This window comes from Protopterus annectens, chromosome 7.part0 (assembly GCF_019279795.1).
Source record: "Protopterus annectens isolate FY-2018-M chromosome 7.part0, PAN1.0, whole genome shotgun sequence".
Taxonomy (NCBI): Eukaryota; Metazoa; Chordata; order Ceratodontiformes; family Protopteridae; genus Protopterus; species Protopterus annectens.
Genome location: NC_056739.1, coordinates 1,065,703,476 through 1,065,721,013, shown reverse-complemented (window position 1 = coordinate 1,065,721,013; position 17,538 = coordinate 1,065,703,476). Strand labels below are relative to the sequence as shown.

General features: G+C 39.9%; 1 protein-coding gene across 3 annotated transcripts in view; it reads right to left on the bottom strand.

Annotated features, from left to right (window-relative positions):
• Positions 1–17,538, bottom strand: part of FBN1 (fibrillin 1) — a 4,097,759-nt gene that overhangs the window by 694,783 nt on the left and 3,385,438 nt on the right. For all 3 annotated transcript variants that reach the window (XM_044077620.1, XM_044077621.1, XM_044077622.1), the window contains exons 52-53: positions 983–1,060; positions 228–344 (exon numbers count right to left, since the gene is read on the bottom strand). In XM_044077620.1, coding sequence (XP_043933555.1) covers positions 228–344; positions 983–1,060 — 195 coding nt within the window. The remainder of the gene's footprint in view (positions 1–227; positions 345–982; positions 1,061–17,538) is intronic.

The following is a 17,538-nucleotide window of genomic DNA, read 5'->3' as shown; positions in this document are numbered from 1 at the left end:
TGTAGTATTAATTATAACACAGTGATTTTTAATGGGTCTAATCAAAACTGGGAAAGTGATAAAAGATGCCAACTGACACAACACTTCTGAAAATATCTTTATTTAACAAAGTATGGTTTTCAAGATTTTTCAAGATTTATGTAGTCACCGTAAAAAAATGACACACATGCTCCAGGTTAGTGAGGATACTGGAAAACAAAACATAATGATAAAACCACCATACTTACCCAGACATTCAAATCCAGAAAGGACAAATCCAAAAGGACACTCGCAGCGGTAGGAACCATCAGTATTAATGCACTTGCCATTTTTGCAGACATCTGGATCCTTACACTCATCCATGTCTTTAAAAGGCAGAAAAATATAAGTTAATCTATATTTAAGCCAAGAAAATTCATAATGCATCAGACAGTTCTATTTAGACATTGACTACTTTTTGTGGAATTGCCTTCTAAGTAATAATCACATAGCAACACTACTTGTCACCAGCCCATGCCACAGTCGTCTTAACAGTAGACTCTTTCCATGTAGGCATGGATATCATTACTCACCGCAGTAAAAGACAAGCCTTTGCTCTGTTTCCAAAGGATTTCCTATCTCTCAGGAATGCAGGCTTATGATCATTTGGGAGTAGTCCACAAATGAGATTCTGATACTGGTCAAAGGGAGCCAGTAATTTACTTGTGGTGGATGGTGGTAGAAGCTTGCTGTGGCCTGCCTGCCAGGCTCTTCCATATTTTCATTTTTCAGAGTATTTCTGAATAGTCTGGGATGTAACGGTACAGTATGCTGATTTCTGAACCCATCTCTGTGCCTGCATGGAACACTTTTTAATTAACCTAGTCTCTTGCATCCAGTAAGGGCCAGAGTGGCTTCAGCAATGCCCATGTACCTGACTGCCCACCTCTGACACTTCTAATAATGAGATACAGAACTATTTTTAAATCCAAATTTAAAAAATACAAATGTCATAATTTCTTACCAATAGTTCCTTCATCAATAGGACCAGGACCAGGACGGTGACTGGGACTAATCTGTCTGCAGGTTACGTTGTAGGATTCTAGACACAAAAACAAATAAAGGGTGAGGACATAACACTACATCAAACAGACTACAAACAGAATTACATGCTATTGCATCAGTAAATGTCTTTTGGATGAAACTGGTACATCCTAAAGGACCGCCTCATGTAAAGGTGAAAAAAATCAGCACTGATTCATTACTACAAATGTGCAGTATAAACCTTGCAATCTTCATTAAGTTAAAAAACTTTCAGAGATCTTCATGTTCAGTTCAGTCATTATAGTATTGTTTTTGGTTTGTTGTGTATATGTCAAAGCAGCAATGTAAAGACTGGGTGAAGTATTAGGCTATTCTCTTTCTTGATCATTTATGACTTCTTTTATGTTCATAGTTAAGTACTAGGCTGGCTGCCCATGAGGGTCATTTTAAGCCTAGCCAATTTCCCTTTTTGTGCTTGAATTAACCCATCCCATTTGGATACAGATTAGCATTACTCATCCTATGGGCGATAATTATATATTACCCCTAATTAGAATAACTGTAATCATGTTCTTTTTCTTTTTCATATTAAATTATTGTTTTACTCATCGTGGTGGTTCCAGTGATTTGTCTGATAATAACTGTAATCATACTATAGACAATTTGGGGGGGCACATGCATGGGATAAAGCATTTAGGAACTGCCTCTGTCTATTACTAGTATGGGGGTAGGCCGGGGGTAAATAGATCCAAGCTGAGCTTGAACATGGACAAGGATAAACTTTATTTTAATCTAGTTATGCAGTCTGTTCCAAAGAAGTGGTATCTGCTGCAGGATACACCTGTACCTCAAAATTGTTTTGTTGATGTTGCAATAGAGGTTTACATCCCTAGACAGAGTATTTCCGATGCCATTTGACTTTCTGATGTTTAGTAAATCCATCAGTATTGGGACAGAGGATGAGTTATATGCCAGACACAGGTCACCTCTTAGCAGTCTGTAGGATACCAAGTACAGTGACAGGGCTTTGAGTCACTCCATGTAAGACAAGTTGTTTAGGCCTTGTATCCTTTTAGTAAGGTACCTCTGTGGACGTTCCAGTTGTTGTTTAAGTCTGGACAAATATGTGCTAAAGGGGGCATTATATTCAATGATTGGCCTAAGAAGGGATGAGTAAAGGGAAACAATGACATTCCTAGATCCAGACATAATCCCTTCGTTTATAAGCTGTGCAATATAGAAGGTCTTTTTTACAACAATAGACACATGTTGATCAAAAGTTAGATCACTATACACATAAATTCCTAAATCCTGAATAACTGGGTCAACTCTAAGGGACATATTGTTAATGTGGTAGTTCCCTGGGATAGATGACTTCCCAAAGGATGCAATAATGCATTTTTGGGCATTTAGTTTCAGTCCATGATTTTGGCACAGTTTATTTATTTGGGACAAACCTTCCTGCAGGATGGTAAAGTAATTTGAGGATTCAATGACTTCTCCTAGCTTGCAGTCATCTGCAAACTGAGTCTGCGTGAGTGATTCTAGTTCCTAAAGATAGGCGTTGTGGCTTTCTTGTATCATAGAGGGGAGTTATATATCCAGCTAATATATGGTACGGGACCTTTCTGATGACATACAGAAGCTCTAGTGCATCATGCTGCTTTACCAGTCTTGATGTAAGTCTCTACTGGATGTACATTGAGTCACCTCCATTTTTTCCCCTCCTGCACAGTAGCTCGTCTAAATGTGTGGAAGGCATTAAAGTCCTGCAATGCCAGAGTGCTCTGCACCATTTTAAACCATGTCTCAGTCATTATGTCAATGTCCTCTAGTATGAGAAGGGCCTATAGGAAGTAGAATTTCTTGTTTAGTCTCCTAGCATTGATTTGTAATACCTTCATATTTTCCTTTCCTTGTTTCGTTATGTCGGTAGGTTTATCATGTTGCCATTATCCAAAAAATGCACTACAGGGGTGGACAATGTATTTGCCAATCACGAAATCCTGAGAGGGGACAGATGCAAGCCATCCCCAGCACATCAGCATGGTCTGTTGATCATATCCTCCCAGGCTGACAATTATTGGATCCCCTTTGTATGACACCAAAAACTAAGCTAATTATTGAAGTAAATTATTTTTTGTTCATATCACAGCATCATTCTTGGATAAGATAGAATACTGCTCAGTGCTAGGCTCATGCTTGCCTTGGGCACACTGTCTGAGAGTTCCATCATGTCTCTCTTCATATAGTCTAGGGAGGTACACCTCAAGTCACTGACATCAGCATGAACTATGACAGAGTCATACTGATACTTGTCATTCAAGGACTTGAGAGCATGTGTGATCTGATGGATAGTGGAACCAGACAAGCAACTTCCTATCACTCTTTCTTTGCTCAGCCCACTAACAGGTACTCCTGTATGTCTTACAATGGAGTCACCTACAACAAGAATGCTTGGTTGGGTTGATGCCCGCCTTATGCATCTGTGACTCTAGGACCCTTTGTGTTATGTGAGGAGGTAGACTTAACTTGTTGAATGTGCTTTGTGCCTGTGCTGCCTTTTGGAGGTCTTTGAGGTTTAGGCAAGTGAATCTTTAGAACCTCACCATATGATGGATTACGTGTAGTGTGATGACCTTGAAGAGGTGAGATGTGAGATATGCTGATGATTCTCGTATCAGAGTTTACTTTGTGTAAGATGACTGCATCCAAGGATATTATATATGTACATCTTCCTCACACTGTGTTATGCTGTTTGAGTAATAGATGATCGTCAGACAACATGAGACAATTCTAACACTCTCAAGATGTCCATAGCAATCAGGTTGTCTACAAAAGCTGTGATGAAGTGCTGGTCCATGACACCAACAGGAATGACTCTGTAGGCAGCGCTAACTATAACTGTTTGGAGTTTGCTTTTAGGATAGTGTTTGGGTAGACTTGCTACTCAGCATAAAGTTCAATATAAAACAAGTAGCCTAGAAAGCTTCTTCAGCAAGAACCAGTAAATTAATTATAGTAAAAAAAAAAAAAAACTCCTTTTGGTAAGGAATCAGTAAGAAATTATTTTTCCATATACCTACCAGAGTACCATTTTCAAGTCTTCAAAAGGCTCACCAGAGTGAAAATATCAAAACATCTGCTTGATGGCTAAGAAATAAAACTTCCTGCTCAGATACCCCTTCTACTATTTGCTCATTGTACTCAAATTAGGAATGGATACTCTAATTATTCTGTTCCTGACACTGCCACATTTGTACCTTATCAAGAGATTCAAACCTGCAACACCTTCATCACCATACAAAAAATACTAATACTGGATGTTTTATGGTTACAAAATTAATAATTCAGACAGCTGTAATTTGATTAAATCAACTTTGCATAACTACCTTGTAAAGTAACATTATTTTTATACAAGGAAATTATACTGCTTTACATTTCTGCAAGCATGCTTCTTAACTTTGCTCAAGAACTCTTGACAAAGCAACAAATAATGAGAGGACAAAGGCCTAAAATCAGGGTCAATTTTGATTATTATTCTAATTCACTTAAAAAGTCAATAGAACAACAGGTTTTACATCACCTTCCATTTTATGAACAATAAGAAGCACAAAACTTGTTTTCACTATCAGCTAGTTGTAATCCAAAATGATTTACTAGAAAATCAAAAATTTTATGACAAGGGCAAAATATGACGCAAAATGAGGTTTCTTCAACAAAATTCTGAACAGTTGAGAGATATTTCTGTATGCCACAGTTGAAGAAGTTGTGAAACTCTACAATACAATTGTTTTTTTTTGAGGCAGGAAAGACATAATATTGCAGTGATCAGACAGAAGTCCTAGAGGTACTGAAAGCCAAAGAAGGCTTGCCACCTAATCAAAGTTTTTTTCTTCACAAGGGCGGACAGTCATAAAGTCTGCTGATGCTTATTTTATTGCATAAAAGAATCAAGACAAAGACTGTGAATCTTATTAGCTACATGATAATGCCAGACAGAATCATATTTGGTACCAAAATTATCAGATAAAGGGAACATTACTGAAATAAGTAAATGTAATGTTAAATAAAACAACCGATGCATGCAGAGCAAGTAAAATTACATTCTCACAGTCAACAGAGCTCTCACTGAGAATGTCTGCAGATTGACTTGAAAGACACAAAAATCTGAAACTAGAAGTAGGATAGATTAAAATGTATTATGAAATATGTGCCAAAAATGAGAAGTCAGTCAAATACAGCACAGAGAAAACCTTGTGTAGCAGATGTGCAGCATGATAAAATGAAATATCCTATTAGTAATTAAGTTTGTAGAAGCTGTACAACAAGGAATTATTTTACTGAAATGTATAAAATGAAATAAATAAATCTGTAGCTTAAGAGACTGCAATGTTTAGAGCAACATTTTGGAAATTATTGACATAATTTATGTTATGAATATGCATATTGAGAAAGTAGTACAATATAAAAGTAATTAAAAACTTCAACCAGAAATTGAGCTGCAATCTAGGAGGAAAATTCAAGAATGACTATTATACAAAAGTTTGCATTAAACAGTGGGAACAGAGTCTAAAATAACTGTTTACATATGAAGCACTGGGTCAGAAACAAGTGAAACCTGAAACAATCATTGTGTAAACTTATTATTCGATGCATAATATTAAAATCAAAGGGTCAAAAATGCTTATCTGTGAATATAAGGAAAACAAATAGAAGAGTCCGTTCCAGACAAACAAAATGGCAAATGCTCATTTACTGCTGGGTAGTCAGACTTTCCCAAATCTTGGCATGGTGAGAAGAATTTACAGCATGAATGCAGACAAAGTGTGGATCAGAAAATGTCATTCCAGTGGTTTACTTAGAAAATAAATACCTAGTTACTACCTTATTTGTTTACCAGTTTAATACAGTCAGAGAGTTCCTCAAGTGTAGTATCAGAGAATGCGCCAAGGAAAGTTCAGGCTATAACTGAAAAATAGTTAACCCTTTGAAAAGAGGGCAACTCAAAAATAAACAGAGGCTAGTAGAGGTCCAACAGCATTCTGTAGTGAAGTAAGGCAACAATATGTATTTGTACAGATCCAAAAGATTTGAACAGAAAGAAAAAAAGAAAGCATCATCCACTTTGTACAGTTGAATTACCAGGGTCTGTCTATAATGCCAGTAGCAAAGTATACTTTTGTGCTTAACTTCTCAAGGATTTTGGCCAAAAAAGATTGATGAAGAAATTTCCAAACTGTGTATATTTAAGTCAGTTATTATTTAGTATTTATCATCTGAACTGCTTCAGGAGTGCAGCTGCACATTTAATTGAATGGCTTGATGGCACAGCTCTTGATTTCTTATCTGCAGACTAGAAGATGGAGACAAAGATAATGAGGGATTAAGGCCTCAAATCAGAGATAATTTTTAAATAGTTGTACTGCTAACTTTAAAAGCTTATAGAATAAGTGAACTTTATCATGCATTTCTCTGAGGTAAAAGAGGTCTGTAACTTTAAAGACTGCTATTATCCGTTCACTGTAAACCATTGTCTTGTCTCCAAAATGTGAAAGATTTTAAGATGAAAAGATCAAAATTTTAAGCTACAATGAGGAATGTCCTCGCAAATTAGGGACAATTCAGTAGAATGTTTGATGGTTGACTATAACTAATGGTATACTGGCATAGGGTCAAACCAAGATACACCATGATGCAAGGCCGACTGAAGTACTGAAAAGGATTATATGGAATTACCTCAAGCTGAATATGAGTTATAGAGCTGAGCTATATGGGTCATGTCTTACTGCCAGATAGATCTGAAACAAGAGACTAAGTATGTACGAGCTATAGTGCAGATTCCTTGAATCAGATGACAAACAGGCTCTCAGAAGAGCAATAATGTATCTCCTAAGTTTAACCTATGCTTTTAAAAATATATTTACCATTTAAGTAAATTATTGGAACATGATGTGGAATGGTACTGGACTGCATGGCAAAACAGCTTTAAAATGTTTAAAATCTTGGTAAATGTTAAGCCAGGCAATCAATCTAACACTGAAGATTCTACCCCTCAAAAAGTTAGCATACACTCAGCTCATGATCAGTAATAATGCTTATTTTACACCTGCAGTCCTACACAAATTTAACACATCAAAATCACCTTTCTGCACACACTGTAAGGACCAGATAGCTGACTTAATCCATGTATTTTGGAGCTGTAAATGTGTCTGTAAACTCTGGAACTCTCTCATGGTACAATTACAAAAAATGGGTTAGCAAACATCAACATTAACTTGGGAATTCACTCTATTACACATTCTACCCAACATACCAAGAAAACAAGCAAATACACTTTTAACAATCTTCCTACTAATGAAACTGTATATAGCTTTTAAATGGCTAGATACGATAAATATCTCTTGGGAGGGTTTTAAACAAGTAGCTATACAACACCTTTTAGCTCATAAAATAGTAATAGATAAAAGAAACAAAAACATGAAATTCAGAGAAATTTGGGAACAAACCTTTAATATTAAATTAGCATAATTCATCACACAGCAACTTAGAAATGCACTCTAATGGAACCGAAGAACACATACAAGTTCAGATATTAAATAATAACTTGGATATTACGAATATATATACTGTCTGTATAACTGTGGAATTAACAGTGAAAGCATCTATGTACATAGTGTAAATAGATATGTTGTACGACCTATATCCTGTGGTATTGACATCAATGTATAACATATATATATATGGTCATGTTGTAAGATGTTTTTTATCTGTGACAGTTATTAATGTAAAAATAAAAATAAAATTTATTGAAAAAAAAATCTTGGTAAATGAAATATCCGGGCTGAAGTGCTTTATGTGAATGACTCAGTCTCATTACAAGATAATGTCAGTCAGAATTATTGTGGTGAGCCTACAGGAAAGTAAACCAGCTACTCAATGGCTGAGACATTTTACAGAATGCTAGAGGACATAAACTCAGAGACAGAGCGGCTTGCCATATAATATGAATGTGAAAAGTTTCATGATCATATTTACTGAAGCATTTTCTTTTGTGGATCCATAAGATCTATCAATTGTCTCCCCTTTCCTGCACCTATTTGACCACTGCTCTTCCCTCAAGTCAATAGTAGTCCAGTGTGTTCATTCTCCAGTGAAATGTGTTAGGGAGTGGGCCATTCTACCAATCATCTGGACTGCCCTTTCCCCAACCCCCTCAGCAGATTACACACTACACAGCTGCTGATTCTTGGAAGGTACATAATTGGTACAGATATGTGCAACCTCCCAGCTAGCAGCTCAACTCAGTTCCAGGTTTCTTGCTGCACATAATATACCTGCACTCCTGAAAGTGTCACCACTACAGTAAGCCACGCTCCTCCTTCCCCAATGATGGGTGACTCAGTGTCAGACACTTACTCCTGTCCTTTTCTGTAAAGTCCCTCCAGTACCATGACTGCCATTTTGATGGGAGCAAACCATAAATCAATGCAAAGTATATTTAAGAAGTTATTTTACAAGGTATCACTAAGCTTGCAAATAATGATGCTAAGACCACAGCAATATGACTTAAGTGTGAAGGAACTGCATGTAGTAGATATGCTTAGTCTTTTGCATCTACCACAGCATTAAGAAGATTTGCTTGAGGAGTAACTCAAAAGTGAATTTGGAAAGTCTACACCTGTCCATGAACAAAGGGAAGCTGAATATTTTTTTAAAGTATTAGAAAGAAGTACATTCAAGATGATCTGGAGATGATAATGCTTTGAAATGGAAGAGTAAAAGAAAGGACAGTTCAAAAGATTTCTGTAAGAAAGAAATCCAACCACACTTTTAGTTAAAGAGGTACTGAATGGCATCCAAGGTCTATTGCTTAAAGGAGAGAAAGTAATAATGCCAAATCTGCTAATAAAAGAAATGTTGGCAAGAATACATGAGTCATGTCATGGTGAAATGTAACAAAAAAGCATGTAAAGTGTTTCACTAGGCAAGACATATAAATGCAAACTGAGTGGTTGTTGACAGCAATGCACATCATAACAATACCTTGAGACATGATTTCTTATACAATGATGTACCCAGAGAGAACCTTAGATATTTCCTGAAGCCTATGGCTATGGGAATGTGGAAATAAGCATTTTTTCAAGTCTAATGTTACCATATAACTCATGGGAGGAATGACGTTCTGTAAGGTCAACATTTTGAATTTTGTTATTTCACATACATGTTTAGAAATGAAAGATCTACCACTGGTCTCTAATATACCTCTTTCTCTGGTACCAAAAACATTCTGGAATAGAAAACTTTGCCCCCTTTGACTTTCAGACATTGGTTTTATGACTCCTTGGGTGAGAAAAGATCAAAGAACTTGAGGGAAAAAAAAGTCTGTTTGGTTCAGAGGATGGGGAGGAATTTCCCTGAAAGTTTTTTGCATCCAGTGCCATCTGCAGCCCTCCTGCCCTACTTTTAACACCCAAGAATCTGAGACAATTTTTTGCCAAAGAGGGATGTAGAGGACCAGTTTATAGGACAGATTTGAAAAGCTACTGCCTGGAGGGAAGGGGAATGCAGGCATAGTCATTCTGTACTGTTGGTCTGTCTGACCCTGAAAGGATTTTTGTTTCTTGTATTATCCTCCAGCCATCTCTTCTTAGTATCTTGTTTATTAGAAAATGGCTGTGCCTATTTGGCTTTTTTGTGAGAGAGAGGCCTTGAGGATTTGTACCAAGGTTCTTTCATTATATTATTTGAGCACCTGGGTAGCTTACGAGCCAAATAATACCTCACATCAGCAAAAAAGAAGTTATGTACTCACCATAAAGTTCCATGTGAGTTGTTCATCTCGCCTTCATTCTTACAGATGGGTTTGGAGCCGATCATCGACTCCAAGTCAGCCTTCTACAAAGCTCAAGGTCTTCAGATAGCTCGAGGCCAAGTCCCTATCCTATGATGCATCTTGAGTTACCTCAGATCTTGTTTGCTGCATCTAATAATACCATGGGCCATTCTATCACTCTTTAGAAGAAAACCCAAAGAAAGATTGAGCAGCCAGGATAAGCTAGTATCTCGGTCCTCGAAAAACCCTGGAGGGGGTAGGAGGGTGGGAAGTAAGAATGAAGGCGAGATGAACAACTCACATGGAACATTATGGTGAGTACATAACTTCTTTATGTGAAGTTGTTCTATCTCACTGTTCATTCTTACAGATGGGTAGTGCCCCACGCACCATCTTTCTCGGGTGGCTCACAGGAGTATGTTTTTCAGGACAGTAGACCCAAAGGAAGCCCTGTCCCTGGAGGCCTTGTCAGTTTTGTAATGAGTGATAAAGGTATGAGGTCTTGACCAAGTGGCTGCTGCACAAATGTTGTCTATAGGAAGCCTGGCAGAAAAGGCAGAAGATGTGGACACTGCTCTGGTAGAATGAGCCTTAATTTTGTGTTGCACAGGTAAATTAACAGCTGAATAAATAAACGTAATACAATCAGATAACCATTTAGACAGTGTTGTTTTTCCACTGGCATACCTTTTCTGGAATCTGAAAAGGAAACAAAAAGCTGTTCTGATTTTCTGAACTCTTTTGTTCTCTCGAGGTAAAATCTAAGCTCTCAATGAACATCGAGCTTGTGCAGCATATACTCTTAAGTTGTTGGTGTGTTTGGGAAAGAACACTGGCAAATCTATGATCTGGTTAAGGTTACCTTCAGTACAAACTTTGGGTAGAAATGACGGATTTCTTTGCAGGGACACTCTGTCAGCATGGAAAATCAAATATGGAGGCTTTATAGACAAGGCCTGAAGCTCTGACACTCTACGGGCAGAAGTGATGGCTACTAAAAAGATAGTCTTCCATGATAAATATTTCAAATCACATGAGGAGGCTGGTTTGAAAGGTGGGAGAATAATTCATGAAAGCATAAAATTTAGATTCCATGGAGTATAAGGGGATTTCACAGGTGGTCTGAGGTGAAAGGTCCCTTTGAGAAAGGCTTTGGATAATTTGTGTGCCATTATGTTTAATCCTTCAGAGCTAAGGTGAAAATTAGAGACAGCAGCAAGTTGTACCTGAACTGTTGCTGCTGCTGCTCCTTTATTGAAAAGCATAGTCAAAAACTCTAATATGGAGGAAATAGGGGCTTGGCAGGGATCAATATTATTTTGAGAAGCCCATATAGAAAATCTTCTCCATTTGCTAAGGTATAGCTTCCTAGTCGAGGACTTATGAGAAGATATCAATATATGTTGCGCTTCAATTGAGAGGTTATAGAACCTGGCTACGTTGGGAATTGGAGCAGACAAGCTGTCAATTTCAGGGACTGAAGAGAGGGATGAAGAGCTCCTGACGAATGCGTGAGAAGGTCTGGAACTGGATCCAGAGTCCAAGGCTCTTCCAACAGATGAAGTTGAAGGAAGGGGAACCAAATCTGACGAGGCCAATGAGGGGCTATTAGAATGATGGTCCTTCCTAGGGCTTTTGCTTTCTGCAATACTTTGGGTATCAAGGGAATTGGTAGGAAAGCATAGAGGTGACCCAGAGGCCAATTGTGTATGAGTGTGTCCCTTGGGGCTTCTCCCGGAGGGGGAATCAGGGCAAAGTAGCTTCTGCTTTTTGTGTTCATGTGGTTGGCAAAAAGGTTGCAGCAAGGCTGGCCCCACCTGCAGAATATTCTCTCCACTATCTCTTTCTTGTGGGACCACTCATGAGGCAACAAAATTGCCCTGCTCAGTTTGTCTGCTATCATGTTGGATTTCCCCAGGATGTGTGTTGCTAACAGAAAGCGCTGGGTGGATGTAGTCCACTGTCATACTCTTAGGGCCTCACGACAAAGGGGATAGGACCTGGTTCCTCCTTGTTTGTTCAAGTACCAGGCCACCGACATGTTGTCTATCTGAATCGCAATTGTTCCCAGAGGAAGAGAGTCCTGGAAGTACTGTAACGCCAGAAGTACCACTCTCATCTCCAGGACATTGATATGCAAATGTGTCTCCTGTTCGGTCCATGTGCCTTGGGCTGTTCTTCCCTGAAAATGCCCCCCCACTCTATCAGGGAAGCATCCATGGTCACTGTGGGCACTGGTGAAGGCAGGATAAAAGGACGACCTATTGTTACATGAAGAGAGGTCAACCACCACTGAAGATCCTATTTGCATGAGTTTGTGATCATTATGAGATGAGACATTAGAAGCTCTTGGTAAGACCATTGAGTGAATAAGAGCCACTGCAGGATCCAGATGTGCATGCGACCCAACGGCATCGCTAGTATTGCAGCTGCCATCATGCCTAACAATTTTAGCACTTCTGATGCTGGAGCCTTATCCTTGGATCTGATATTGTGGAACTGCTGACACAGTAGTAAAACTCTTTCTGCTGGAAGTCTCAAAGTGGTGGTGTCCAATTCTGCTCCGATAAAAATGATATGTTGCGATGGCGACAAGGCAGATTTTTCTGAATTTACTGTAATGCCCAGATGATTGCAGAGTGAAAGAGTGGTGTCCCTGGCTTGTATTAGCTGATGCCTGGTGGTGGTAGTGAGGAGGCTATCGTCTAAGTACGGAAACACCTGGAATCCTAAACGCCTCAGGTGAGCCATGACCAGGCATCTGGATACAAAGATAAGCGACCCCCGACTGCCTCCAGAGCAGGATGGTCGGGCCTCCTTTCAGGAGCGCTGCTAGGGCTTCCCAAAGGACTGGTCTCGGTCGCTCTGGTTTTGTGGACCCCCTCTGCCGCAAGGGCGGTGTCTTCCATAATTGGAGGGGGGTCACCACGTGTGTCCAGAAAGACTCCTTGGGCTTTTCAGAACCACATCTTTCCTCCCCTTTGACCCTTGGGGTAGACTCTGGTAGGGGTGGAAAAACGGACTCCGACGGCAGACAGAGTCTTTCCTTCCTGCTCACACCTGGTCAAAGTTTCCTTAACTATGGGCCCGAAAAGGGATGAGCCATCAAAAGGGGAGTTGACAAAGGATGACATAAAGGGCTCCATGAAGGAACACAAGTGCATCCAGGAATGTCTCTTGAGAGCAATTCCTGTACCTGCTGCCCTACTCATTCCATCAGCTGCTTATGAAATGAGACACATGGACGAGTTCACTATGGAATTGAGGGTAGCAAGTTGAGAGGAGACTTTGTCAGAAGCTCCTGCAGCTACTGTACCCTGAAGAGTATCTCCAAGCTCTTTTAGGAGATCTCTTTGCAAGCTAGTAAAATGAGTGAGATAGTTCAGTGAAGGCAAGGCAATAGTCGCTGAACTGTACGTGCACTTCCCGTATCTATACATGATCCTGGAATCCCTGTTAGGAGGATGGATAGAGGAAGTTTCCCACATCTCCTTTTTGGTGGCTACCACCACCACCATGGCATCAACTGGCACTCCCATGGCAAAAAAAAGACTTTTCCTGAGGGGCAGAAATAAATTTATTGGGCCTCCTAAGGACAGGCTCCATGGTGTACAGAGACTCCCATGCCCTTCATGAGACCAGCTCCATGAGCTCATCGAAGGGTGGAGCCACCCAAGAGGTGGAGGGTTGAGACCTGAAAGCCTTCAGGAGAACCAACTCATCTTCAGTAGGGTTGGTGGACTGCCAGCCACCCCTCTGCCTAAGGATTTCTAATATTTCAGCAAATGAGATATCTTCAGAGGGGGACCGTGGGGACCCTTCTGACTCATCTAAGTCAGTGTCTGATGTGAGAGACCCCTGTGGGGAGTCTAGATGCTTCCTCTTACAAATTCTCTTCCTGGCAACCTCTTCATTGGGAACTTCGGAAGAGCAGGGGCCACCCAGTGGGGCTTCCTGAGGCTCAGGGTCTCTACGCTTCAATAGGATCTGTGAGGCAGAAAGTGGATACAGGCACTTTTGGGGAGGAGGAAGTTGGACCTGAAGTCATAGATATTTTGGGAGACATCACTCTGCTCATGGCTTCAAAGGCACCTCTGCTCCGATGAGAAGTGAACACTGGATCCAAGGAAACCATGGATCCCCTGGCACCGGGACAGTGGGCTCCGAACCAGAGGTAGGAGCTGAGCTCATCCAAGCCAAAGCCCCGAGAGGCAAAGTTGGAACTGACAAGTCAGTCTGACTATCCCAGACCCAACTGGAGAGTGTCTGCTCCTAGACTCCTCGATTGGCGCTGAGGAAGTCCAAGTACACGGAACCAATGACACTGGAACACGCATCAGTTCCGAAGGCTCAACAATCATCAGGTCTGACTCCTCCGGCTCTGAAGGACTGGTATGGAGGAAATGAAGTTGATGGCAAGACAGTTTTTGGTTCCAAAACCGCTTGTGTTGGAGCCGATAAACATTTCGCAAATGCCGGTGCCTGTGACAACTTCTGCACCACACGATCCACATCCAAATCGGAAAGGCTAATCGAGGACCGAGATGAATGGATGGAAGGAGGCACTGATTGAAGTATTGGAGATTTTAGTACCTCGGATACTGGTTCCAGGACTGGGGACCGGCTCCAAAAAGACAAGAGGGTCAGCTTCGAGGGCTGTGGAGCCGATGATGTTTTCTTGTATTTTTTAACTTCTGACGTAAAAGCCTTGAAAGACTTACTAGACTTCTCCTGGTCACTCAAAGCTTCCTGAAAGGACAGTTTCAGCAGTCCTCTGTCAATAAGCTATCTCTTTATCTCCTGAAGAACTATAGAAGAAAACGAATGGCAAATGGAGCAGCTTTCCTGTAGGTGTAAGGCTCCAAGACAATACAGACAGTTTACATGGCTGTTAGAGACATTTTCTGTCCACATTTTAGACACTTTTTAAAGCCTGACTTGGGATGCTTATCTCTATCCTGGTCAGCCTCAATCAACTATACAGTATCTAGAAAAACACTACTGTACTGTAAAAGGACTAGGAATACCCAAAAGTAGTTAAATAAGCCCTAAACTACTATGGGCTATATATACTGTGACTAAATTGTCCCTATGAAAACACACACTCACTATTTTATCAAACCACTCTAAATAAGCTACAGATATATAAAACCCAACACTGTGACTAAACTGTCACTGTTCAAAGGCACACAAACACACATTAACTACTATTTAAACTACTCTAAATATAACAGGCCTAATAGCGAAAATGACGGCCAAAAGCTATAATAATGAAAGGCACACCAAAGGGAAAGGGAATATCTCTGTTAAGCTATAAAAGCTATAAGAATTAAAGATTACCTGTAATAGCAGAGAACTAACACTACTAGCTAAATAATAATAGAATAAGAAAAACTGTACTGGCCCGAGCTAAGCGAGGAACCTCTGCTCTATTGCAGCGGCAAACTAGATCTGAGGTAACTCAAGGTGCATCATGGGATAGGGACTTGGCCGCGAGCTATCTGAAGACCTTGAGCTTTGTAGAAGGCTGACTTGGAACCGTGGATCAGCTCCGAACCCATCTGTAAGAATGAATGGCGAGACAGAACAACTTCACATCTTTTGATTTCTTAACCAAACATATCTTTGCAACACTGCAGGAGTAGCAGTCACTCTAGACAAAGTATTTGTACAATCATACACACTCTTCAAGGTATGCTTGGATAACTGGGACCAGGTAGAAACAGTATGATTAAAAAAAAATCTTTCTTCTGTACGCAGAAAAGTAGCAAGTTCCTTCAGACTATCCATATAACAAAGCAAAGACTTCCACATATATGACTGGAAATTGAGAATTCTGAAAGCCGAAGTGGAAGAAGCATACATGCTCTTTCTTACATACACTGTCTAATATCTTGCCTTCCTAGTCACCTGGTGAAGAGCATTTGCTCAAACCCAATATATTCCCAGCAGTAGATACAGTGGATATTGCAGCTAACTCAGATCTAAGGTAAGAGAAAAGAAATGTATTAGTCTGAGACACTTTATATGTTTTTTCTGCTTTTTTAAGGATGGATGGCTAGGTATCAGGATGATTACAGGAAACACTCAACACATCCTGCAAGACCAGCAGTATAAGAGGTGAGGAATGAGCAATATCCATCTGTAACATATCAAAAGATCTCCTCAGTTCAGGAAGAACATCTATTTTTTTCCATAAAAATACCTCATTCATCATGGCTATGGTCTGATTAAAAGAAAATTCCCATGAGATAGAAAATTTGTACCTTCTTCAGAGATTTAAAGTAAGGATTGAGAAACTGAAAGAGAATAAGTATCATCTCTGTCATAATCAGAATCCTCAGACACAGTTTCCTCAGGGATTTCTTTTCAGGGGATACCCACCTGTAATAATTTCTGAACACATGGATTCATAGCCTGTAATGCATGCTTCGCTAAAATAAGAACATCAGACTTATTAACTGTGATCACTTCTTGAAATAAACAATGTTAAATCTTTTGTTTTTTTCTCAGTAAGAGTTCCTGTTGAAGAAGACCAACTCGAAGGAGGAACATCTGCCCAGTCTATGGTCTCTTTCCTTGGTTACCCTTTGAAGAATCTCACAGAGTGTCCTCCGGCAATAGAAAAGATGGCTCTCCCATTCCTGGATCGGACACTGGAAAACCCAAACAGGATGTGGCTGCCACCCTGGTTTGTGATGACTGAAAGGACTACTCCAGAGGAAGGCGGAGAGGTAAGCGGTTGGTCTGAGGAACAACCAGTTGCCACAGCAGGTTCACTCAATCTTGCCTAGGTGCAGAGTAAGTCTGCATAACACAAGCAACACATTTACACTCGTACTTCTTGTCCAAGTCCATTTACAAAGTAAAAGCCCAAGCAGCACATAATTTCCTTGTCAGGACTCCTTTTACTAAAATAAAAATACTGACTGTAAAAGAAAAATGGCAGGAATGTTACATATGCACTACACCATATAAACCAATTCTCTTTCCATCCCAAAATAAATGTTTTGGTTACAATTTTAAAAATTTACACAAGCAGAACATATATTTACTCAAAGTTAGCCCCTAATTAGCTAATTAGCACTGGTAGTTATAAATAGCGGTACCTGACATGAAACTTCCAATATTGGCAAAATTCCAGGTTTCTTACAGCAAAGATTCAGCTTTCATTCAGAAAAGTAAAATAAATATATACTTTCTTAAAAGGCAATACTTTCTGCTTGGAGGGGTTCCCCAACAGGGACTTATCTACCAGAAATGAAGCTCTTCATTAATTGCTTGTCCTGTGAAGCCCAAAAGATACTTCATTTCAAGATGGCAAGAAAGCAGTGAAGAAGTCTTCACTCTGACTGCTGATTTCTCTCCTCAATCTTGCCAATTAGCAATCGGAATGAATGTGGAGGAGGGGGCAGAGCTTTATGAAGCTAACCTAAAGGCTACTTGCAGCAGTGGGAATGATGGACATCTTCAGATCTACAGAAGTCACAGGCTCAAAAGAATCTGCAACAGGGCCTTCATGTCCTAAGGAGACACAGGATCCCTCAGAGGGAGTGTCAAAAGAAAAGCACCACTTAAGAATGCTTTTAACAGCCTCAAGGAAGCAATGGAAACATACTGCTCCCCCACATGAAAATTAAAAGTTGTACGTTGATTATAGAATAACTGTCCTCTATGTGGGAGAGGCCCACCAGGAAGTC